The 25,025-nt window shown below is 33.4% G+C and overlaps 4 protein-coding genes and 1 non-coding gene across 6 annotated transcripts; 1 reads left to right on the top strand and 4 right to left on the bottom strand.

Annotated features, from left to right (window-relative positions):
- Positions 1 to 889: 889 nt before the first annotated feature.
- LOC108834650 (thaumatin-like protein 1b) lies at positions 890 to 2,746 on the bottom strand. The gene is made up of 2 exons (XM_056991040.1): positions 1,900 to 2,746; positions 890 to 1,467 (listed from the first exon to the last, which is right to left on the bottom strand). Exons 1-2 carry the CDS (start codon positions 2,646 to 2,648, stop codon positions 1,239 to 1,241), a joined length of 978 nt encoding a protein of 325 aa, XP_056847020.1. The 5' UTR covers positions 2,649 to 2,746; the 3' UTR covers positions 890 to 1,238.
- Positions 2,747 to 5,938: 3,192 nt separating this feature from the next.
- LOC130498215 (small nucleolar RNA Z161/Z228) lies at positions 5,939 to 6,024 on the bottom strand. The gene has a single exon (XR_008937136.1). It is a non-coding gene; the product is annotated as a small nucleolar RNA Z161/Z228 (small nucleolar RNA).
- A 4,330-nt stretch (positions 6,025 to 10,354) lies between these two features.
- On the top strand, positions 10,355 to 13,112 carry LOC108817908 (tubulin beta-1 chain). Its single transcript, XM_018590737.2, has 3 exons — positions 10,355 to 10,810; positions 11,821 to 12,090; positions 12,262 to 13,112. The coding sequence occupies exons 1-3, from the start codon at positions 10,414 to 10,416 to the stop codon at positions 12,936 to 12,938; spliced, it is 1,344 nt and encodes a 447-aa protein (XP_018446239.1). The 5' UTR covers positions 10,355 to 10,413; the 3' UTR covers positions 12,939 to 13,112.
- LOC108817909 (uncharacterized) lies at positions 13,088 to 14,247 on the bottom strand. The gene is made up of 3 exons (XM_018590738.2): positions 13,808 to 14,247; positions 13,633 to 13,716; positions 13,088 to 13,536 (listed from the first exon to the last, which is right to left on the bottom strand). Exons 1-3 carry the CDS (start codon positions 14,123 to 14,125, stop codon positions 13,219 to 13,221), a joined length of 720 nt encoding a protein of 239 aa, XP_018446240.1. The 5' UTR covers positions 14,126 to 14,247; the 3' UTR covers positions 13,088 to 13,218.
- A 3,514-nt stretch (positions 14,248 to 17,761) lies between these two features.
- Positions 17,762 to 24,937, bottom strand: LOC108816614 (glutamate receptor 2.5-like). 2 transcript variants are annotated; one of them, XM_056990531.1, is made up of 5 exons: positions 24,664 to 24,937; positions 19,692 to 21,019; positions 19,071 to 19,386; positions 18,582 to 18,995; positions 17,762 to 18,491 (listed from the first exon to the last, which is right to left on the bottom strand). In XM_056990531.1, exons 1-5 carry the CDS (start codon positions 24,935 to 24,937, stop codon positions 17,827 to 17,829), a joined length of 2,997 nt encoding a protein of 998 aa, XP_056846511.1. In that variant the 3' UTR covers positions 17,762 to 17,826. The 2 variants fall into 2 exon arrangements, with proteins under 2 accessions (XP_056846511.1, XP_056846512.1); XM_056990532.1 differs by having other exon boundaries at positions 17,762 to 18,495; positions 18,589 to 18,995.
- Positions 24,938 to 25,025: the final 88 nt, after the last annotated feature.

The raw sequence follows: 25,025 nt of genomic DNA, 5'->3' as shown, positions 1-25,025 counted from the left end.
ATTACATTGTATATATAAAATATTCTCTAATGTAAATGCTATTATTAAAATTAAAAATACAAATGCGGTGACTCACTAACAATCGACAGGTGTTTTTTTAATGTCATGTGTATAATATATAAGATATAAAACTACAATGCACAGGATATTAAACGTACATTTTAAGTTTTTGGTAAGTGATGTCAGAAAAAGAAAGTTTGGTAAGTAAATCATCCAGCCAAATCTGGCCAAATCCGGTTAGAATAATAGTAATTTAGATTAATTATTTATTTTAAATGCAGTGGCAGTCCTTTGTAATATTTGAGCAACTTTAAGAGGACATAGTTAAGTGTACTTCAGTCTTAATAGTTTAGATAGTTAAGTGTACTTCAGTCTTAATAGTTTAGATTTAGCATCATCATCACTATAATGGGCCTCTGTCAATTAAAAATGGGCTTTAGTCTGGACCCGTCTTGTTATTTTTTTTCTTTATTCATTAGAGAGGGATGAATTAAGCATGTGTAGTATATCTTCCATGATGGCTTTACTCATATGGATTTTTTGTCAAATCATTGGCAGTGAAATGGACACTTGGTTATATTTATAAGTTTCCCACCCCCCACTACCAAAGGCCTCATCATCATCAACTCACCCTTAATCCATATTATCAATTTAATCTTTCTCTCAGCTAGTGGTTACCACATCACTTATGATTTACATTTTTTCCATTACTAACAGAGAATCTATGAATTTCTTATGTCTATCATGCGTTTAGTAAGTCAGTTTATAACTTTTGAGACAAGAACAAAACACATGTATATAATAAGAGTAATTATTCATCTCAATGTCTCTAATGGCCGACGCAAATCACTAGATAACAAACAAATGAAATATTCCCCCATTTCTCCAATAAATTAACTTAAAATTTATAGATTACTTTATATAGTGTACATTATATTATAATCCTAAAAATAATTTCATTAAAGATTAAACAAATATGATTCCCGTCTTTTTTGAAGTCCACAAGCAGCCCACTTTCTTTGCCCACATGTTCCCCACCAAAAAAACAAGAATCCTCTCATGAACGTTAGTTCTGTAATTTGAGTAAAGCTTTCCACTGCAACCTCTTATAACTCAGACTCATCCGACTCGTTCTTGGAAAAAAGTCACATGGGCTAGGAAGAGATAAGGCTTTTGTGAGGGCCCACATTGTCCTGATTCAGTGTTTACCGCGGGAGACCAAAGTAAGAAAAGTTAGGTCAAAAGAGCCACCACATCCGACAAAAGGCCAGCGCAAGTGTGACAATGATTCCATATAACGAGAGATGACACGACGAGGGTGATGATTTGCTCTGATCTAGAGCTCCTTCGTATATCATCGACGTATCTTCCGGCGTCCACGTCGTACTTCCCCCAGCAGGAGTTGTAGACGTTCCTGGTGGTGTCGTCGGTTTTGTGTCTGGGCTCTGATCTTGAGATGATTTTTGACTGCCACGGACAAAAACAAAACTTAGACGTTAGGTAAATGCTTGACCACGCGTCGCGTTGATATTGGGTAAACATTAAAATTATTGATGGGCCGTTAAGTATCCACATCCCAATAAATCTATCTCTGCGCCCGATGCCCATGTCCGATGGTAAATTAAAATAATTTTGGAAAAAACATATTGAAATAAAATCGTAATGAGCACCCATCTCTTTTCTTTTTGCAGTAGAAAGCAAAAAAAGAAAAAATCCAGTGACAATAAATGACAAGAAAACAATCTAACAAAACTAAAATGACTTCGACGGCAAGGTACATTCATTAAATGCCAATGTAGTAAATTTGAAGTCTGTTCTATTTTGACAAAATTACTTCCCGCACCTAACCTTAATCTTTACATGAGTAGTGAAACAGTAAGGGTATAAATGGAATTTTACCTCGTGTTTGGAGCAGGGCAGAAGGTGATGACGTAGTTAGGGGACTTGGCGCATGTGAAGGTACTGCTCTGATCATCGTAAGCGTAGCTGTACGCACGTGGACAAGCGTTCTTAAACACCAGCGAGTACTCCGACGGCTTACACTTATCAGGCGTCCCGAACTCGCCGCTGCAGCAATACTCCGGCGTCCGAAACGCCTCGCACGCGCTCTTGCATCCCATCGACTGCTTCCCCCCGTCGGCCCCCGTCACCCTCAGCTCCGACGGACACGACCCGTTCAGATCCACGACGCACCCAGTGCTGCTGCAGTTCTGCCCCGAGCCTCCCTGAGGGACGACGAGCATCGGGACGTTGTAGCCGTCGACGAGGCTCACGTCGTAGAAATCGAGGCCGCCGGATCCGTCGAGCGTGAACTCGGCCAGCGTGGCGGGCGGCGCGGCGCCGGAGCCGGAGCATTCGAGGGTCCCGGAGCCGCAGTCTCCGGTGGCGCAGGAGAATCTGCCGGCGGCGTCGGTGGAGCATAGCGTTCTTCCCCAGAAACGACCGCCCCATGAAGCTGGAGCGGTGATTGTTCGCTCCTCGCCTTTTTGGAGGACGAAGCCGGTCGTCGGAAGTGGGGGAACTCCGGCGTTGGAGAGGAGTCCCGGCCAGACTGTGTACTCGCATTTGTTCTCCATGATGAAGCTGGTTGATTCAACTCTTGCTGATAACCAAAACATGAGGAAGATCAATGGCAATGGGAGAGCCATTGATTGGTGTTAAGCTTTTTTAGTATTTTATATTGCTCTGTTTCTTCTTCTTTTTTTTTTTATATAAAGGAGGATTCTCAGGGCGAAAGAGAGATGACGAAGATGATGTCTGATTTATAGAAGAAGCATATTCCAATAGTTTTCTTCTATGTCGGTAGTGATCATGTGTATACCGTAATTGGTGGCTTCTAGTACGCCTGCTTACGTGTCTACACGCGACTGGATGGTGACTTTTTAACCGTTGGGACTAAGAAAAGCACCTGCTGCATTATGAAAAAGATTTTACTACTATAGTAAGGACATGTTGAGCTAGTTTTGATATTTAATCGGTTCACTAGGTCATTCTCCCGTGCTCATGCACGGAAATAAATACTTATAAAATAATCAAATCATGATAATTGTAAAATATTTACATATGTTTCTTATAACTTTCAAGTAACTTTATAACTTATATTTATGATGAATAAAGGGAATTGTATATATATCATTATATAGATATATCTATACATTTGTTCATAACTTTTAAGTTATTTTAATTTATATCATGAAAATAATATTAAGTATCACTATGTTCTCATCTTAATTAGATATGCGATTCTATTTATAGTAATTTGGATTAATTCATGTATGGTATCGTTAAGCTCCATATTTGGTTTGAAAGTAAACAACACTTTTTAATTAAGTTAAAATTAGATTAATTTCATTTAGTTTGGTTCATTTTATTAGATTTGTAAATATATTTATACAAGTTTTTATAATTTAATATATGTTTTCTGAGAAAAGAAATATAAAGCTGGAATTGCATTAATAATTATTTCTAATATTTTAAAATATTAATATATGTTATTTTGGAGAAATTATATAAAATAAATTAATGTGCTAAGAGATTGAGAATTGAATAAGCAAACCAATTCAAAATATTTCAAAACTTCATTGATTAATTTCAAATTCGTAAGGTAGTTACACCCAGAAATTCAAAAGGTTGTATCTATCCGTGTGTTTTCATCTTAATTAGATATCTTATTTCAAACATAATATTTTGGACAGTTCAAGTGTTCATTGTTGGGTATGTTTTGCATCTATTATTTCAAATTGGACAACTATTTTTTTTACTTTAATAATATTAAAATTGGATTACTATTCTTAGCTTAATTTAGTTCAGTTCATCCTTTTATATTTGTAATATATTTTATAAATCTTATAAAATTTGGTAAGTTTATTTTTAAAAAGATAAAAACACACAGAAAATGTTGTAGTTGCATTCATGAACATATTTTATAATATTTGAAAATTCATGTACATATATGAATATTTATAAAAAAACTAAATCATAATAATTGGTAAATAATCACTTGTTTAGAATTGTGAATACATTTTATAATTTAATCAATGAAAGTTAGGTAAAAAATAATTTTAATTTATAATTTTTCTTAATGATATTAGATGATCACTTTACGTTGTTTGAAATTAATTTTCTTAAAATCAATTAATCAAAAATATAATCATTATAAAAATATGTTTTCTTAAAAATTATCTTAACTATTTTTTAATTATATATATACACCTATATATTTTGAAAATTATTAGATATTCACTTTTTTATTTATGTTTTTAGCGAAAATATAAAGTAGGAAAAAATAAATTCGTTTTTTTGTATATACAAAATCTATATATTTTATAGATATTTCCTTTTTACTATATATATAGGTTTATAAAATAAATAAACTATAATAAAAATATAATTAAAGCTTTATTAATAAAAAAGAAACTAAACAATTTTTAGTAATGATAATTAGGTATAACTAAAATTAATTCATCAAGGGTATTCACGTAATCAACCATCATGAGAATCAACGTGAGCGCGACACATATGAAACTGACTTCTCAAATAATATTATAGAGATTATTAGAACTATACGATAATGTATTTAGTCTAAGGTCTGGTTTGAAAATGGTTTATATTATTACCAGAATGTGTTGTTGGTATTTGATTGATGTTTTTCAACGAAAACATTCAACCACCTTTTGACCTCCACTTTTTTATTTAAAAATATCTACAAAACGTAAAGTAATTTATGTTTCAGGATTCTTTTAACTTTACTGAATAATTACGCAATTACGATTTTTAATCAGGTAAACGTGTGAAACACAATTACTTTATCCATCTTTACACTGACATGAATTTCAGTAGAGACAAGGATACACACATATGTGATTTTTTGCAAGTAACAAATAATCAAGCGCCTTGACTTATAGTACAAAAATGATGACGAACTTCAAAGTGTAAGACCATATGATTTATAACATTATCATTTCATTTTCAGAACAGCTAGGCATTGAACTCTAGTGGATGTTTCAACGTCTTTGGTGATAGCCGCGGGCCCTCTGATTATATTGGAGAATCCATATAATATCTTTGCGCTTGATTGAGCAACAGTACATCCCCGGCTTCCCACCAAAAAAAAATTGTTGGTTCAACAATAAAATCAGTTTCTGGATAAGTATCTGCTAGATATTTTTTGTCAAGTGTGAAAATGTTGTTACTTTTAACTGTTTTTAAACGTGGTGTGAACTGTGAAAGATAAAAAGATACAAAGGAGAAAAGTAATGAATAAGCCCATAGTTTAATCGAGTGATAGAGTACAGATAGTTATGATATCCACAAGTGACCAATCGAGTGATAGGGGTGCAGAGAAAGGCATACAATCTGTTAACAACTTCACTTGACAATGGTATCACTTTAGCAACTCCTGGTGGTATTCTTATTAATGGGCTTGGACGCGAAGAAGCCTTTTTGCATTTCAACCACGTGATTTCTTTTTAGAAATGGCATATAAAGTCACATTAATCATATCAGTATCTCTAATCATACACAAACGCAGTCTTGTTTTTTTGTGTGCATAATAAGAGATCATCAGTGTTTAAGGTTTACGTCATGTAAAACATATAAGCTGGCAAGAGTATCAAACACGAGGATGAGGTTAAAGAGATCCTCAAACTTCATGATCCTACAGAGGGATGGTAGATTCAGAAACTAGCCCGATTGAACTTATCGCTATTCAACCCGGTTTATTAATTAGACCGACTAAGTGTGTAATAATGTATGAGTAGTTTTTAACTGATTAAGAAAGTAAGGTTTATCGATTTTGGTGGCAGCAACACTGGATAGCCATGGGCAATCAATGCATGTGAAACGTTGAGATCACATAAAGCAAGGGTAATGATATCACTTGAGGGTCCATCAGATATAACACCACCAAGCAAAAGGAGGATCTGAGATGAATGGATATTATCATCGGAAAATATTAGGATCGGTGCATTACTAGAATCAGATGACCGTCGTGAGAATTTTAGATCCAATCTCATCAATTGAATCCCATTTATAGTAAGGAAGACAAATAACACTTTGATAAGAAATATAAACCGAATAATAATAAGAAACAAATATAGCCGGCTAATTTATACCGCCACGCGCTTACCTATTTCGGCCCACTTTATATTTCTCACTCAACCGGCCCATCTCAGCCCATTGGTATTTAAGCATGGACTACTGATCGAGCGAACACGCACCACCCCAAATGGAAAATTTACGAAACTTTTTTTTTTTTTTTTTTTGTCAATCCATAACTTCGATTAAAGTTGAAAGTGGGTTTAGTCTGGGCTTACGAAACTATAGTTTTCTTTTTCTTATTATGGATACAGGCATACAGCTAACGTGCTCCCATTTCATTAACGTCTCTATCAGTAACATTTTCACAATAGGTTGGAAGCAAATATAAATGTAATAGGATCCTATATTGACATGTTCAATTATTGATCTTGACGTACATAAAAACAGTAGATCGAACATGACATAATAATAAAAATAAATGATCAAATCTCAGATCTCACTACAGTCTACATGTGCTATGACATTATTATTTTTCTACCTATAATTTTTTGGTGTTGTCTATAATGCATGATAGATCCAAAAAAAAACAATCGGTGTGTGAGCAAAAAAATATACGATTATTCAAGCAATCTCAATTATTATGTTTTTATCATTATCATAGAAATATGTATATGTATTCAAGATCTCCAGATCGCTATTACATCTTGCTACCATGTGCTATGTCACTCAAACATCTTTGATACTAAATACAAGTTGCTGTATTCGTTTCGTATTCTTGTGTTTATGCATTTATGTAACTGTTACTCTTGTGTTTATGCATTTATGTAACTGTTACTTATTTTATGGTTCACATTGTTGTTGCCTTCGATCAAAGACTACGATCAGGGGTTGAGCTCCAGTGAAGTTTGAGTAGTACAACATACATCTGGTGGGTCAATATTCAAGAACAAGATTGATTATCTAGAAAGATTATTGTGTTCTATGCAATATATTATTACTACTAGTGTTCCACCCGTACTGCGTACGGGAAATGATTAGTTTATTATATTAAAACAATGTGTTTTTAGCAAATGTATTGCCATGTTAATGCTTAATACTCAGCATATTGCAATATCTGTAGACAACAAAAAAAAAATATATATATATATATACTTAATTTCTATTAGGATAATAGTTACCGTCTCTTATTTTTTAGACGCACTAAGTGATGAATAGTCTTCTTCTAAATTTAATTTAAATTTTTAATTCATTTTATTTGGTTGCAAAATTTGTGTTAGCTTTTTTATGTTTTTCTTACACCAATTATCTTTCCTATATAAAAGAAAATATAAAATCTTATTCTAGTTTCTCTACTTATTATAATGATTTTTATTTAGTAAATAAACCAAGAAATATGTACTTGCTATTCAGGTAAAATTTCAAAAGAACTCGCATAAAGAATGATATTCTAGATATTATCATCATGATTTTTACTTTATCTTTGCCAGAACAAAAAGAAACAAACACCAATCTGAGAGAAACAATACAAAATACGATACCTAGAAAAAAATGTTCCTTTCAGAAATCTTTTCCTTGTAGACATAGTTTACTAATATGATACTTTTTACGATAAAATTTTTAGTAAAATATGATATTTATACCTGTAACTTCAATTTTGTTGATAGTCTTTTTGGGTAGTGTTAGATTCTCTTGATCTCTTTACATCTTTTGAAACCTGCATTGTCAATCATTATCTATTAATTGTAAGATTAACAAAATTTAAGCATACAAAAATAAAGAGACTTTTGAAGAGTAAAATATGGGACAAAGAAAAACTTTGATATATCCATTTTATCTTTTCTGTCTCACATCTTCGTTTTGAAAAAGAAGATAACCTTGTGTTTCTGCATATTAATAAGCTTGAGTTTTTGAAGAAAATCATACACGTGAGTGAGTGAGGTTTGATAAATCAAAGCGATGATAGAAGTAGAGAACAGAGTGAGATCCAAAAATATTAAGCAAACACAAATAAAAATATGATGAATAAGTGAATGACAATGTCTCTCAGGGAAGAAGTCTTGCATTGCAAAATCAGGTTTGAGGATTAGAGAAATAGAGAAGATGTGTTATTGTATCAAGATGCAATTATAAAGAAAAGCCTCGTACAAATATAAGTAACAGAATTGGGTAGTTATTTTTAGATTGTTGATCATTGGTGATCGTGGTCTAGAAAGAAAACGGTCGGCGAAGTGGCAAGAAAAAATATTTTTGATTTTATGTGATAAACATTTAACTTTCTCGATTTTGTTTTCAATTTGCTTTTTCTTTAATTTTTTTTCTTTTAATCTATGTGGCAAAATTTTATTGGTCTAGTGACTTGTACTTTAGTATATAGGGATTATACTTCCATATGCTATTTACATTGAAAATTAGTCTAATAATTCCACGATATACAGTGATTTTGGTGAGAGATTTTTTTTTTGTCGTCGAGACTCATATATAAAAAAAAAATTGGTGATAATAGTTTAATGTATGAAAAGTTTGAAATTTTGATTTAGACAATGAAATACATGATTAGATATCGATATAATAAAGATACTAGATTTTGACCCGCGCTTTCAAAGCGCGGGATTGTCTCTTTTGAAATATTATATTTTATAACATATTTATTTTGTTACATATAAATTTTTGTAAAGAAAAATATTATAATGTGTTTTTTATATGTGTTGTTGTCAATGTTTTGAAAACCGAACCGGACATTGACTCGGTGAAGCTACTGGTTGACTGGTTAGACCGGTTCAACCGGTCGAACCAGGTTTTTTATTTATATAAAAATATATATAATTATATATTTATACTATATAAACTTTACTTCTACATATAATAATTTCTTTATTCTTTTTTTATTAACTCAAAATAAACAACAAACATAAATCTGATTAGTATGTAAACTAAAATTTTTTAAAAAACAAATGATTTACAGTTAAAACAATCATATTTTTTTTTTTTTACAACTAACATTTCAAATTTTAAGAATATGGTAAAATAAAAATAGTATATGAGAGTCAAAAATATATTTTTCACATTTTTTCTTAGAACAATTAAATAGTGATAGTTGAACACTAATTATAAAATATTAAATTTTAGCTAGTAATAATTAAAAACACTTAATTATATGTTAATTTTCAAGAACCGGGTTTTAAAATTAAACCGGTCACGGTTTTACCGGGTTTCAGCCGGTTTTACTGGTTTCAGCCTATTTTACTGGTTTTTATCAAATCCGGGTTTTAAATCGAACCGGACTCGGCTTCTTCAGCGAGTCACGGTCGGACCGGTTTGACCGGCCGGTCCGATCCGGTTTTCAAAACACTGGTTGTTGTTGAAACTAATACAATGCTATTAAAGTTAAATTGATGTTTTCTTATTGTTTGGTTTTATAATAAAAATTATTTTATACAAAAATCTACCAATGATATTCGCCAAATTATTTTATTATTAATAACTCTTTTTTAATTAATTTTATAATTAATAACGCTAAATGTAAGTTTTATGAATTTTAAAATGAGTGGATATTTATTTAATTCTATTATAAAAATGTATACATTCTTCAATTGATGAAATAATATAGAGTTGCCCACGTATTAGACTTTCAGTTGTTTCTCTCTAATTGTTTGTGGCAAATCTTAGTGGCTATCTAAATCGAAATGGGTTTGAAAATCCCTCATTTTATTGCCGAAATATGCTGAAATATGTTTGGGCCTAAATTACATTAAATTGCATTTAAAACACTTGATTATGATTGGTGCAATTAATGCGGCTGAAATTCATTTTAAAAAGACAATAAAAATAATGGCATTTCTATGTAATTATCTAAAAAACAAAGGGTAGAATCCTATTAGCGATTCTACTTTAATAGTATAGATTCTTGCAACAAATTATTGAAAGCTAGCGAAGATAGTGTTGAACCAGTTTTTTGTTTTAAATGCAAAAAAAAAGAATTTCAGTTTTTTAAGTAATCTCACATTTCCTAAAAATAATTTTGCATTATAAAATAAAAGAATACAACCGTCGTATCACATAAATATAAAGTTACCAATTTAGATTTATTAATACATTTTAATTTTTAATTTGTTATTTTGTTATAAGAAAAACAATTTAATAATAATATGTAAAATGGTAAAAATATTTATTAACATAAATATTTCAATTCAAAGAGAAGAGTAACGGTTATAGCTGGCAAGATCCATACTCCCCCCCCCCCCCCACCCACCCCCACCCCCCCACGCTGTCAATTTGTCCCTCTCTCCCGCGCCTCCTTCTTATTCTCCCTTTCTCCTCCTCCACCATCTCTCTCCATCTCTCTCTCTCCCTCTTTCTCTCTCCTTCAATCACGCCATGAGAGAGATCCTCCACGTCCAAGGCGGGCAATGCGGCAACCAAATCGGTTCCAAATTCTGGGAAGTCATCTGCGACGAGCACGGCGTTGATCCCACCGGACGTTACAACGGCGACTCCGCCGATCTCCAGCTCGAGCGTATCAATGTCTATTACAACGAGGCTTCTGGCGGGAGGTACGTTCCACGTGCTGTCCTTATGGATCTCGAGCCTGGTACGATGGACAGCATCAGATCGGGACCGTATGGTCAGATATTCCGTCCCGACAACTTCGTGTTCGGTCAGTCCGGTGCTGGTAATAACTGGGCGAAAGGTCACTACACGGAAGGTGCTGAGCTTATTGATGCTGTTCTTGATGTTGTCCGTAAAGAGGCTGAGAACTGTGACTGCCTTCAAGGTATAGTTTCGGTGTCTTATTATTATTCACTTGATCTTCAATGTATATGTCACTTGTTGAGGATCTTTGACTAAACGATCTTTCAAACGTTCTATATATATTATCGATTTTGACTTATTTTGTTTAGTGATTTTCAGTCAGGATTTCCTTGTTTATTATTAATTTGAGAACAAAAGAACTACAATCATAATTAATCATCATCTATCACCATTTCATTTTTCTTTGTTCTGTAATATTTGTTTGGTAGACATTTGTCACCGTTTCTCTGTAGAAAATAAATTGCAGAAGAATTAAATCACAGGTTTTGTGCGCTCATGAACCCTATTTAACGCATGTTTTGTGATTATTTAGTTGCTTTCTCTCTAGTGTTAATACAACCATGCTTTTTCTTCAATAATTCAATTTTTTTTCAAACCGACTAATTGAATTAAGCTATGAATCACTGTTAAGACTGAGCTGTTAGCACTTATTGATTTGTCCCGCAATTTTTTTTGTCGGCTAAACTTTTCAAATATTAAATCGAATATTACATGTCATTACATAATTGCTGAACATATTATTATACAGACATATATAAGCGCAGTCATTAGATTGTGTTTTATATTGGAGAAAAAGTTAACTTCCTTTTAGTCTAAAAGACAATGTTTTAATTTGGCTTTAGTGTGTATTGTGGCCTGATTGTAGTAAATCACGTGAACCTTACCTACATGGAATAATTTAATTAATCGCTACTAATGTTGTGTTGATATTGTCGAGGTGGAACATATCATTTTATGAGATAATTGAACAGAGCAAGTGGGTCAGGGTCGGCGACTTAGCAGCATGATTCTTGTTTTATCATTGTGAAAACATCTCGTTACTTTTGGACATGGTCTCCTATTAACTACGTTATTATTCATATCTAATACACTGTACTGTAACACTGAAGTTCATCTGTTCGTCGACATTGGTTCACACTTGCTATCTTGATGATACTTCGTGTCTGATTTTTCTTGGTTTCGTAATTACAGGGTTTCAAGTATGCCACTCCCTTGGAGGAGGCACAGGTTCCGGAATGGGAACTCTATTGATATCCAAAATCCGTGAGGAATATCCAGACAGGATGATGCTCACATTCTCTGTTTTCCCATCTCCAAAGGTCTCAGACACAGTCGTTGAGCCTTACAACGCAACTCTTTCTGTCCACCAGCTCGTAGAGAACGCTGATGAATGCATGGTCCTTGACAACGAAGCTCTCTACGACATCTGTTTCCGTACTCTCAAACTCAGCACTCCTAGCTGTAAGTACACCAACTACTCTTAATCTTCGCTTACTTGTTCCTAAAAATTAAAAAATATCTTTAAAAATTAAAAATTTCTGTAAATTAATAACTCTATAAAATAATAAAATATTGACGATTCAATATTATTAATTTATAGAATTTTTATGTATATTATTATAACATTTGCAGTTGGAGACTTGAACCATTTGATCTCGGCGACAATGAGTGGTGTGACTTGCTCTCTAAGGTTCCCTGGACAACTCAACTCCGACCTAAGGAAACTCGCCGTGAACCTCATTCCATTCCCTCGTCTCCACTTCTTCATGGTTGGTTTCGCGCCTCTCACTTCCCGTGGCTCCCAACAGTACATCTCTCTCACAGTCCCCGAGCTCACCCAGCAAATGTGGGACGCCAAGAACATGATGTGCGCAGCTGATCCTCGCCACGGACGTTACCTCACAGCCTCAGCCATGTTCAGAGGAAAGATGAGCACAAAGGAAGTCGACGAGCAGATCTTGAACGTCCAGAACAAGAACTCATCCTACTTCGTCGAGTGGATCCCAAACAACGTCAAGTCCAGCGTCTGCGACATCCCGCCGACCGGTATCAAAATGGCGTCTACCTTTGTCGGAAACTCGACCTCGATCCAGGAGATGTTTAGGAGAGTGAGTGAACAGTTCACGGCTATGTTTAGGCGTAAGGCTTTTCTGCATTGGTACACTGGAGAAGGTATGGACGAGATGGAGTTTACTGAAGCCGAGAGTAATATGAATGATCTGGTTGCTGAGTACCAGCAATACCAAGATGCTACTGCTGAGGAAGAGGGCGAGTACGAGGATGAAGAGGAAGAAGCTTACGAATCTTGATTCTCTCTATGCCAACTACTACAAGTATAATATACATATCAAGTTGAGTTTGTTTAAAAAAGTATTTGAATTTACTTTCTTATGGTTTTTACTTGTTTATTGTATTTGCTATTTGGTTTGTACTTTCCTTCACAATGCCTTGTCTTGTAATAATAATTTTATTTTAAGCTTTTATTTCATATTCAAAAATGGAACTTGCAACTTTAGTTTCATATTCGCATAAAAACTATATATTAGCAACAAAATCTTTCCAGAAAGTTTTCTTTTTAATACCCCATTCCTACTTGAATTGGTAGGAAGATAAGAATCTACTAAACCGCTTCTTAGATCTAATTAAACCCAATCTTCTTTGTCTTGCTTGGGCAGCTGCTTGAGCTTTAGTCACTACACTCTGAAAATCAGCAACCATTGTGGTGGATATATGGTTACCTTCTTCTTCTGCTGGAAGGTTCAGATCGAAGCCACGTCGTTCCAAGTGATCTCTCTTGTTGGCCGTAGGATCACCAACGTATATCAACGGTTGTAGATCACGCAGATTTTCTCCAATGGGCTGGGCTAGTAGTAACCCAACTTGCGCCCTAATTAAACCCGTCTCTGACTGTATATTCACAGAATATTTTAGAAATGGAAATGATACTTTCATATCTTTTATGAAAACAAAAATAAAATGGAAAAAAATAAAGAGCACAACAACCTCGAGAACCGAACACGATGATGCTTTTGTCTGAGAAGTAATCTTCAGATTCGAGCTATGATTTGTCATAGAACCTTCTCTAATCTGTCGTGTAAATAAACAATAAATCAGTATCTACTAGAGGAAAAAAATTAGAATTTAGAAAATATAAAGAAATAAGAAAGATAAGAATTACGCTTTGAGGATATGTTTTCTTTGCGTCGCCGGTTAAACACGACGAACTCGAAGTACTTCCCATCTCGGCGACCTCCGCACACGGTGGTGAAATCTTCGGCGGACGAAGGAAGACGGTACAAGACCTCTTTTTAGTGCGACCCCATTTATGAAAAAGAGGAGGGTCGGAAGAGAACACGACGGGGTGGGAGAGTTCCAATAAGATTGTTGAAACTTCGAAGTCAATTTCATCAAAGAAACCTTGTTTACCTTCCATGTCACCGTAGAGGAGCGAACAATGATCTTCCACTGGTGCTTTTGTCTTCTTCTTCGGTAGCATTCGAGTAATGTTCTTTTGGGGTCGCTTGGGAGTTGGGACGATTGTGGGTAACGAAGAAGATAAATCTTCTCGGAAGCTTTTCTTTCCATTTTTTTTATATCACGTAGCGTTTGATGGTCTAGGTTTATGACACGTGTCGCTACGTTATGTCTTCTCTTCTTCTCTTTGATTTTTAAGAGGCCTTTATATTGAAAAAGAAATTATAGGCTTTTGGGTTTTACAATGTAGAAAAAATAGGATTTGAAAAACTAAAAATTTAGAAGAAACGTATAGCCCATTCAAAAACCCTTAGTGGACCCGGTTTAGAGCTGATCCCGAACCAAATTGCCACAAAACAAATTACACTAGAAACCCTAAAGCACAGAAACAATGTCCTCTGGGACACCTCCACAAGAAGAAAACCAACCACTAATGAAACTAAAGCAAACAGATTACAAATGTTAGTCCTAAACTAGTTCTAAAACAGGTTACATGCAACCAGAAACCCTAAACAGTATACATACTCATACGTTTTTTTTTTCCGTCAAAGTTATATTAGAAGAGCCCAAGACTATGAAACATGGGATAAACCCATTATAAATCTACAAACCGCAAGCCCATTAAACACAAAGGCTAAAAAAGCCACAACAGATTGGATCTACAGTCCACCCATTCTGGGTCCAAACCACCACTGACACCATCGAGAAGAGTCGTCCACGTGTTTCAATCCTCCTCATCGAGGATACACGCATCACGCCCTCACCATCCCGACCAAACCACTACGCCTCACCGTCAACAACGACGCGCCGGAACCTCCTATTCGACGGCGCACATCTGAGCTTCAATCCGGAGGACGCCTGAGGCCGTAGCTACAATACCTTTGCTTCGCCTAACTTTTTCAAGGAGAGCTTCACCGAGACACACTCGAGATCTCATCCACTCCAAAACCATCGTAAATCACCAACTTCATCACAAACCCTTTCTTCCTCAAAGAACATCAAAAGGCTCGAGATCGCATCATGAGAGGACTTGAGGTCCCACCCAGACAGAGATCGACCAAATCGAGAACAAAAAAAAAGAAAAAACAACAAACCCTAATAACGCCGCCGTCGACTACAGAAGATCCAAACGACGTGGAAGCTAGAGCCGGCCGTTCCCTTTTAATGGAAAGGAGTCACGCCAGAAACACGAACCGAACGTCTACCGCGAGAAAAGTGCGGCGCCGGGAACAAAAGCCGAACGTCCACCGCGAGGAGAGTGTGACGCCGATAGCAGACGGGAACAACATTACGAAGGCTGGAAGACGAGCTAAAATAAAGGCCGGACCGACGGTGGCTGTGAAATCCCACACCGTCGGCCGGATCTAAGGGTCACCGGAGCTTTTCTCTCGACTTTTCTCTCGACTTTCAATTTCAACTACATACTCATACATTAAGATGGAGTTTTCATAATCAATACAATTAAAACAACAGCCTTTTCCTTGACATTCCCTTAGTTTTTTGAAATATTTACAGGAGTACCACTGGTATTTAATTTTAATTAAAATTTGTGGAAATTAATTATAACAACCTAATAACTAACTGATAAAAAATAGGAAAATTATGGAACCTACCTTATTTACCATCGAAAATATATGGTAACCAAAACATATCAAATTCAACATTTTGTAATATGTTAAATTTTGTGTTTAATGTCCACCTCACAATACATTATATCAAATATTCTCGATATGTAATCCTAATTACATGAATAACTGAATACATATTTCTGTGAATATAATAATATTTCTATTATTGTAGACTTATTTGATATAATATTTACCAAACATTTAAAATGATTTTAATATATTATTATGTTCTAAGTAATAATATTTTCCAAATAAAAAAAAACAAAATCAACGCCAAATTAATATTTATAAATATCTGAAGAGTTCCTATATATTGGGGACAGAAAAAAAAAACTAAAATCAAATCAGAGCGAAATTACAAACTGAATTCCAAATATTCAAAATACAGTTTATATATTTTAAATATTAATTATTTCAATTTTAAAATAATCAAGTATTTTAAAACTACTACCTATAAACCGAACTATCCAAAAATGGATTATCCTACTATTTGTATCCAAAATATTTAAAATTATTTTAATTTTATGCTATAATAGAATCACCTGAATTATCTGTTATTTTATCTAAAAATTCAAAAATATCATTTAACCCCAATTACTCTAAATTTTCTTTAAAAAAAAAGAATTGGACCATGGTTGAATTGAACTCGAAATTTTAACGGGTTCCTAACATTGTTATCCAAACCAAACCAGAAATCAAATCCAAATTCATAAATAATCGAGCGGTTCCCGAAAAATGAAAACCATATTTTTATGTTTTGGTAACAATTATATTTTTCTGCAATAATTTTTAAAAGGAATATTAGATATAGAAATTTTGTATCAAAAAGATTTTACTAATTTATCACATAAACGAATAAAAATATATCCACTTTATATGTTTAGAATTTTTTTATGGACAATATAATTGGTAAATCTAAGTAACAAAAAACATATTCGTGTAATTGAACTTGATCACGTGACAGTTTATATAATCAAAATAAAAGATATACTAATCTATTTATAGAAAAAACAACAACAAAAAATCTAAACGCGGGTTAAAAATCTAGTTAATTTATTAAAAGTAAAAAGGACAGAAGAGAGAGACTGATACGGTATGTCTGCCGAGATGTTTGCAGAACCTTTTAACAACCTCAGTATACAACTTTTGATTGGTTTAAAAAATAAATCAAAAGTAAAAAAAATTAAGAAAACAACTTTTAATTTGTTGAAACATTTTAGACATTCTGTTTACCTTGTGGATGCTCTAAAACTGCTCTCATATCATTCATATCGAAAATAATAAACTAGATTCTAAAATTAAAACTATATATTTTAGATTATTGTTTCTATAGTGGGCTCTTGGTTTAAATATTCTAACAAATCTAAATTTGAGAGTAAAATTTCCTCCACTTTATTTTTTTTTTAACGCTGATTTATTATGATATTACAATTATTAGGAATATTACATAGACGATTCGACAACCGACAATACTACCTGTCTTATGAAGATCTACGCCTAACTGCATCATCTGAGCCGTCCTATGAAGATCCACGCCTGACCAGATTTACTTGCACCATGTTGAAGATCTCTTGTAATCTTTCCTTCCATAATCGCATAGTTGCCTGTAATCCTTCCTTCTATAAACTGAATAGTTGCCTAATAAATCGTGCTCTCTCCGGGACTTGAAACCTGGATTTGAGAAAATCTGCAATAAATTGCATAGTACGGGATTCGAACCCCAGACCTGGAAGTAAAATTTCCTCCACTTTAATTGGTAAGATGAATTTCTCTTCTATGTCTCCAGAAATTATTCTCAAAATTCTTTCTTTCTTCCGGGCAAAACATTACCAAAACTCCGATTAGTTTCAAAGCAATGTATACTACACAAGCAGGATAGTTTATGCATATCTTGTAGAAATAATTATTTTACAAATTCAGTCTCATAGTAGGTTATCAAGATTCAAAAGTTAATAATACATTTATTGAAAATTTATTGAAATTTCAACCAATCTTACAAGATCAATAATTTTTTTTATAAAACCGAGAACTCAAACTGAAGTCAAACCGTAACCTTGATTGAAGACCGCTTTGAACTCTATGCCAAATGGATCCTCTAAGGCGAAGCAGCCATTCCTAAGGGCATATTTTTCTCAGAGAAGAGTTTGTTGCAGCGACGGCGAACTTGTGACTGTTGCCTTTGTAATTGCACATTGACTTTCCCAATACGATGTGATTCATGATCTCCATCTCCATCTCCATCTCCAATATTAACTCCTTCACGAACTTCCACAATACGATGCTCATTATCAGCTGGTTCAGCAGCTCCACCTTCATTTACTTCACGGTTTTGATTAGCTCGTGCATTGTCTTGGCCGTCAGGCCCATCGCCTGGAGGATTGGATTGAGCTCCGATTATGTTGCCTCGTCTCTGTTGGTATCTTCTAGAAGCCAATATGAGCAAGAATAGAAGCAGATGGTCATCAGGCCCATCGCCTGGCGGATTGGGTGGATCTCCGTTCATGTTTCCTCGTCCCTCTTGGTATCTTCTACAAGACAGCATGATAAAGAGTAGAAGCAGAGAACTAGCAAAGACGATCATAAATAGAGCTTGAAAGCTGTGGTGGTCAAGCTGGATTGGAGTATCATCAGTTGTGTTCCGGTCCGGACAATTTTTTTCTTCAACGAACCACTTGTTCTCAATAGCTCTCATGGTCTCTCCCTCTGTTAAGTTCAAGATTTCTCTTGAAATATCTGGTACCAACGGAGATCCCAACGGAAAAGCCTTACCAAAACAAAACATGGAGAGTTAATAATAATAACATCTACGATACTTGCTAAAATGTAAAAAAAAAACATACTATAATGGTTTACTTACAAAGCCAAAGCCATCTGCCTTATAAGTAGGCTCGATAATGGTATACTTTTGGCAATATTTTGCCATGAAAAGTTTTACGTAAGGGACTTCATCGAACGCAGCATCAATACCACCGTTGCTGCTCGTTTTAAGAAACAGTTCACGCATTTCTTCAGGAGAATTGTAAATTTTGAACTTAGATTCTTTGAAGCCTTCTTGTTTTAGCTTTTCCAATGTAAACGAACCCTTTTGATATCCGATATTCACTCCGCTTTTTTTTAGATCATCCATGTGTCTCACGGTTGGTCGAAGCTCTTGAACCGTGAGCATCGATGTGAGTGTAGCTGTGTAGCTCTGAGTCAATATTAGCACCACAAAACACCAAATCACAACAAGACCCCTTGTGTAAATGCTCGTTGATGGCTTCCCTATAAATAAAATATTGCAAATGTGGTCAATATAGTTTTATCTAGAACTGAGGTTGTGTGACAAAATAAACTTACTGTGTGCGAAAAATAGGGTTGAAAATGAGAAGTAGAACACATTAGATATTTTTTCAGTGAACCTCTGTGTCCTGAAAGTTGGATCTGCTATGTACTCAAAAATCCAAACCACGAGTCCAATGTAGATAAACGCAGCAGCAATCATACACCAGAGCTGCTTTGTTAAAGGCTTTAAGAAGACCCATTCTCCTTTCTCTCTCTCATCCTTGACAGGAACTACAAATACAACACCCGTTTCTGAGTATGGCAATGCGAAATCAACATAGTTAGACCGATTAGCCAAGATTGTGGTATCTCCCACAGCTCCATCAAACTCCTGTAACATAAAAAAAAGAAGAAGTTTAGCTCAATATGGATTAAAATAAATTCGGGTGCAACTGCTTTTTTATGGAATGTTCCTTTTAAATTATTCCGAAAAACAACATTCAGTAATTAGAAAACCATTCCATGTCAAAAAAATGGAAAAAATCTGGAATTCATTATATTCCATTGGTAACTATTTCAAAACCTATCTATTCATTTTACTAGTTCTCAGTTGTAGCCTTCAAAAAGCCATTTTTATCGAAGTTGGAAATAAAAATGTTCATGAATGGTCTAGCTAGGGATCAATGTATAATTTACCCCAAGAAACACTTTATAAACCATGTTGTTGTAATTTCCATCTCCTTTTCCATCCGGAGTTTCAAAGGGGACGTACTCGTAAGGGACAGCATATGGCAGTTGTCTCATTACCGCGTCAAAAACATCTATGCAAAACCCGGTAATGGTTAGAGCATTAGTGTTTGCATCCTTTGTTACCTTCAAAAAATTGTTGAAACCATCCTTTTTTGGAACTGCTATCCGCAGCTTCTTTCCATTTATTGGAATCTCCCAACCTTTAGGCACAAGAGTAGTATCCCCAGGCCATATTATCGTTCGAAGTCCACGCGAGCTGTGTGAGATGTTAGTGCCTATTTGATCCACTCCTAATCTCTTCACTAGTCCAACTTTTGACTTCCAGAATCCAACTGCTCGTTCCCCACTTTCCTCTATGTTGATTATCTTGAACGTCGTTGGCTCTAGCTTCCTGTTTTCTAGCAGAAATCTCCCGGCAACGCCTTTGAAAGTGACCGTTGATAACGCCTGAAGTAGCTTAGGACCAGACAGAGCTACGTCCAGATCATCAAGATCAGTCCCATTATCACCTCTCGAAATGTTTTTGGTCGTATTGAAACTCATGTTTTCGTTACTTATTTGCTCAACCGACATCGCAAGTGCTGTGGCAGCATCATAAGCCCAATATCCAAAATGGGTTAGCTCTTCTCCTCCAAATCTTTTTCTCCAACGAGCTTCAAGATAAGCTAGCTCTTTTGATCTAGGAAAATATGTCTTGACACCCAAGACACCATGCATATCCTCCAAGCTTGGTCCTCCCCTTAAACTCATGAGATCAATTATACCATTTGTAACAATCCATGCATAACCCTTATTCATCATACCAATTTCCCGCGCTATTTTAAAAAGTCTAGACCCGGGATCAGGCAACATGTGCAGGATAAAAACCCTAGTGGGCATGGTCATTAGTCTGTAAAGCTCTTTCTTGATTTGATCATCGGTGGAATGTATTGATATAGCGCTTCGGTATCGGATACGAACGTTAATCTCTTGAAAAGCATCGACAAGGTAAGGAAGAATGCCTTCTCCAAACTCATTGTCTACATAAATAGGCACAACTTCTCTCCATCTAAATGATTCTATGATGGCGCTAATGGCGTGAACTTGAGCTGAATCGTCATGTGTGGCCCTGATGAAATATGGACTTCGGAGGGAATCAAGAAGCGGACTTGTTGCGGAGAATGTAACGATTGGAACTTGAGATTGGTTTCCGAGGTTGATTAAAAATGGAGCTTGCATTGAAGTCCCTGGTCCAATAATGGCCACCACTTTCCTCTTATTTATCAAGTATAAAGCTGCAAATTTAAGGTTAACGTTGCATTAAAGCCTTTATTAAACATTGCATTGAAGTTAAAATTAAGGCTTAATATCTTGATTTATAGTAGGGCACGGATACGGATATCCAAAAAATTTAAGGTATTTGGATCCGGATTCTTCGGATATGTGAATAATATCCAGATCTGGATTCGTAGTTTCCGAATATCCGTCTATATATTGTATTAGTCGCTGTCGTAAATATCTCGATCTGAATTGAGATTAGTAAAAATAATTAAAAATAAATAATAAATATTTTTTAAAATACTAAGATTCTAAAATAATACATATATAACATATTTATAAAAATTAAATAAATAAAAATATATTATAAAACTATATATATATAAATATTCTTATATCAAATATAATTACTAATAAAAACTAAAAAAAATAATATATTTGAAAATATAGATCCATATCCGGATATTCATACCTAAAATCAAGATATCCGGATCCGGATTCGGTTTTGACGGATTCAAGATTTTACTATCCTGATCCGGATTTGGACATCATGACTCATTTTCCTATTCAGACAACACAATCACGTCATATATAAGACCACTAGACCAGGATCTTTATTGATATGAGTTGGATCACTAAAAGAAATCAATCAAATAGCTACCGATTTTTTGGGGGAAAGGAGGGGAGGGGGTGTCTTCATTGATATGAGTAAAAAGAATTGTAAATAGATAAATCATATGCGTTAGTAATGATTTATGGTCTGCCAAAGACATATTTTTTTCTATAAAAGTTTTATGTTTACACCCTTGTGTATCATGAAAATATTATACTTTTTTTTGTATCTCAAATTAATATTGCTGATCTATATATGCCTTCCGCTTTCGAATTCATGACTCATTTGCCGATTTAGACAACACAGTCACTTCAAATATAAGACCACTACACCAGGATCTTTAGATATCATTGATCACAGGTCTTTTTCATATATAGTTTTTCTTTTAATAAAGAATAACTCAAATGGGGCTATCTGAAAATTGAACACGAGACCTGTCGCACCCTAAGAGAGAACTTTCATGTATAGTTTTTTTTTGTGTGTGCAAACTTTCATATATAGTTCGCGACTGTTCATGTGCTAAATGTAGAAATTCAACACACAGGGAGGTCTACGGCATTGACCCCAACCAGCCGTTACCGGACTCTAATTTTTGATAAAGATTTTGGTACTATGAAATTAATTATATTATATATAAGATAATGAAAATAATATAGTATGGACAATAAATTGCAAATATATTTCATACGTTATATACGAAGTTTCACTGTTAAAATCGGGTTTATTACATGCTTCCAACTTAAAATTAATTGACAATTAATGATTGTTTCTAATCTTTTGTATATTACTTAACTAGGCATTTGGCCCGCGGATGCGGACGTAAATAATTTATAATTACTTATTAATATATTCATTACTGAATAAATTTTATAATGAAAAAAATTATTTATGTTTTCATCTAAAAATTTTAATGTCTTGTAAATTTGTTTGTACACTAAAATATATTTAAAATTATCTTTTTTTTTTGTCAGCAACAAAAACAGACTCAAATAGACCCTGTTAACCAAACTGGTGGCTCCGCATCCATATGAACGACAAAAATTATCTTTTTATTTTAAAATTTATTATCTTTTCAATTATCTAAAAATAAAAAAGTTTACTTGATTAATATTTATTTATGTGTTTTGTTGTCTAAAATATTTTTTGTCTTGTCAATATATTTGTACAATAAAATATATTTTTTTTATTTTAAAATTTATTTCCATTTCAATTATATAAAAATTTAAAATGACTTGATTAATATTTAGTTATGTGTATCTAATATCTAAAATAATTTTTGTCTTTTAAATTTATTTGTACACTAAAGTCTATAAATTAACTTTTTTAAAGTTTATTTCATTAAAATTTAGGTATGTGGTTTGTGTTTTTTTAAAAAAAAAATTAACTCTTTTATTATAAGATTTTTACAGAAAACAACACAATATGTATAAAAACTATTTTTATTTTAATATATATTTTTAGATTTTAGATAAATCTTAATATTATTAGTTTTAATTACTTATTTAATAAAAAGAATTAAAACTGTTTTTTTATTTTGTGGCTAATTTATATGTTGTATTCATTAAGAATATAAATGATATTAACCCACTCTAACTTTTTATTTTAAAATATTTCTAGATTTTGGATAATCTTTATCTTTATTAATTTTAGTCACTTATCTAATCAAACAATTAAAATTTATTTTTTTTATCGGTAATTTATAGTTTATTCATTAAGAGTATAAACGATATTAACCACTCTAACTTTCAATGTGAGAACTCTTTTGCGAAAAATCACTTCACAAATAATAGTATAGATATTTAGTTATGTGGTTTGTGTTTTCTTTTTAGTTTTTAACTCTTTTATTATAAGATTTTACAGAAAACAACACAATATATAAGAACTATTTTATTTTAATTAATATTTTTCCGATTTTAGATAATTCTTGATATTATTAGTTTTAATAATTTATCTAATCAAAAGAATTAAAATCTTTTTTTTATTTTGTAGCTAATTTATATCATATATGTATTCATTAAGAATATAAATGATATTAACCGTTCAAATTTTTTATTTTAAAATATATTTCTAGATTTTGGATAATCCTTATCATTATTAATTTTAGTCACTTATCTAATCAAATAATTAAAATTCTTTTTTATTTTATGGGTAATTTATATTTTTATTCATTCAAGGTATAAATGATATTAACTGCTCTACCTTTCAATGTGAGAGTTCCGTTGCGAAAAAAATCACTCTTTTAACTCTTTTATTATAAAACTTTTACAGAAAACAACACAATATGTATAAGAACTATTTTATTTAATATATATATTCATATTTTGATAATTCTTGATATTATTAGTTTTAATAATTTATCTAATCAAAAGAATTAAAATTCGTTTTTTATTTTGTGGCTAATTTATATGATGTATTCATTAAGAATATAAATGATCATGATATTAACCGTTCTAACTTTTTATTTTAAAATATATTTCTAGATTTTGGATAATCCTTATCATTTTTAATTTTAGTTATCATTATAATCAAATAATTAAAATTCGTTTTTATTTTATGGGTAATTTATATTTATATTCATTAAGGGTATTATCGATATTAACCGCTCTAACTTTTAACGTGTGAGTTCCATTGCGAAAAATTACTTCGCAAATAATAGTATAGATAGATAGATGTCTCTTATAATTTCCGATGTGAGATGTAGTATCCCTAATACCCATCTTCGAGATGATGTCTCTTATCGGCCAAAAATTTTAGAACTTTAAAACAATTATACTCGGTCGAGCGAGTTAATTATGACTTTTATACCTGGTCAGGAAATGTTAAGCACGACCTATAAACCCGGTCGGAAGGGTCATATTAATTAGGGGTTTCGAGTTTTAGGATCTGAACTCTGATACCATGATAAGTTTCATGGGCTAATTATGGAGTTCCGACTTAAAACTAATTGACAATTAGTGGATTGTTCCTAACCTTTTATATATTACTTATTGTCACTTAGAATTCTCAGGTGGGATGTAATATCCCTAATATTCACGACACATTATTTACCTGAAGCTGCAGCACCAACAACGGTTCCTTTGGAGTTTCGGATGTTGAGGACAATCCTTGTCTTGAAGCCATTATGAGTGTTATATAATTCTGACAGGGACATGTTGATAGCCCGCAAGCTCAAATCAGCTAATGTCGAATTTGTGTCAAGAACGACTCCAACTTTAACTTTCAAAACTTCCTTTTGAGATTTTCCTAGTAATACTAAGAATATGAGGAAAATAAAAAGCCATATTGGAAGAGAACGTGACACGATGTGATCGGAAAAAGACATAGCTATATGATGATCTCGTAGCTACAAACGGAAAGACGAGTGGAATAAATAAGTCGCGAGGCAGGAATTTGCAAGTAGACTATTTAAT

The sequence above is a fragment of the Raphanus sativus genome, chromosome 7 (assembly GCF_000801105.2).
Source record: "Raphanus sativus cultivar WK10039 chromosome 7, ASM80110v3, whole genome shotgun sequence".
NCBI lineage: Eukaryota > Viridiplantae > Streptophyta > Magnoliopsida > Brassicales > Brassicaceae > Raphanus > Raphanus sativus.
Note: the sequence above shows the minus strand (reverse complement) of the source record. Positions and strands in the feature narration are given on the sequence as shown.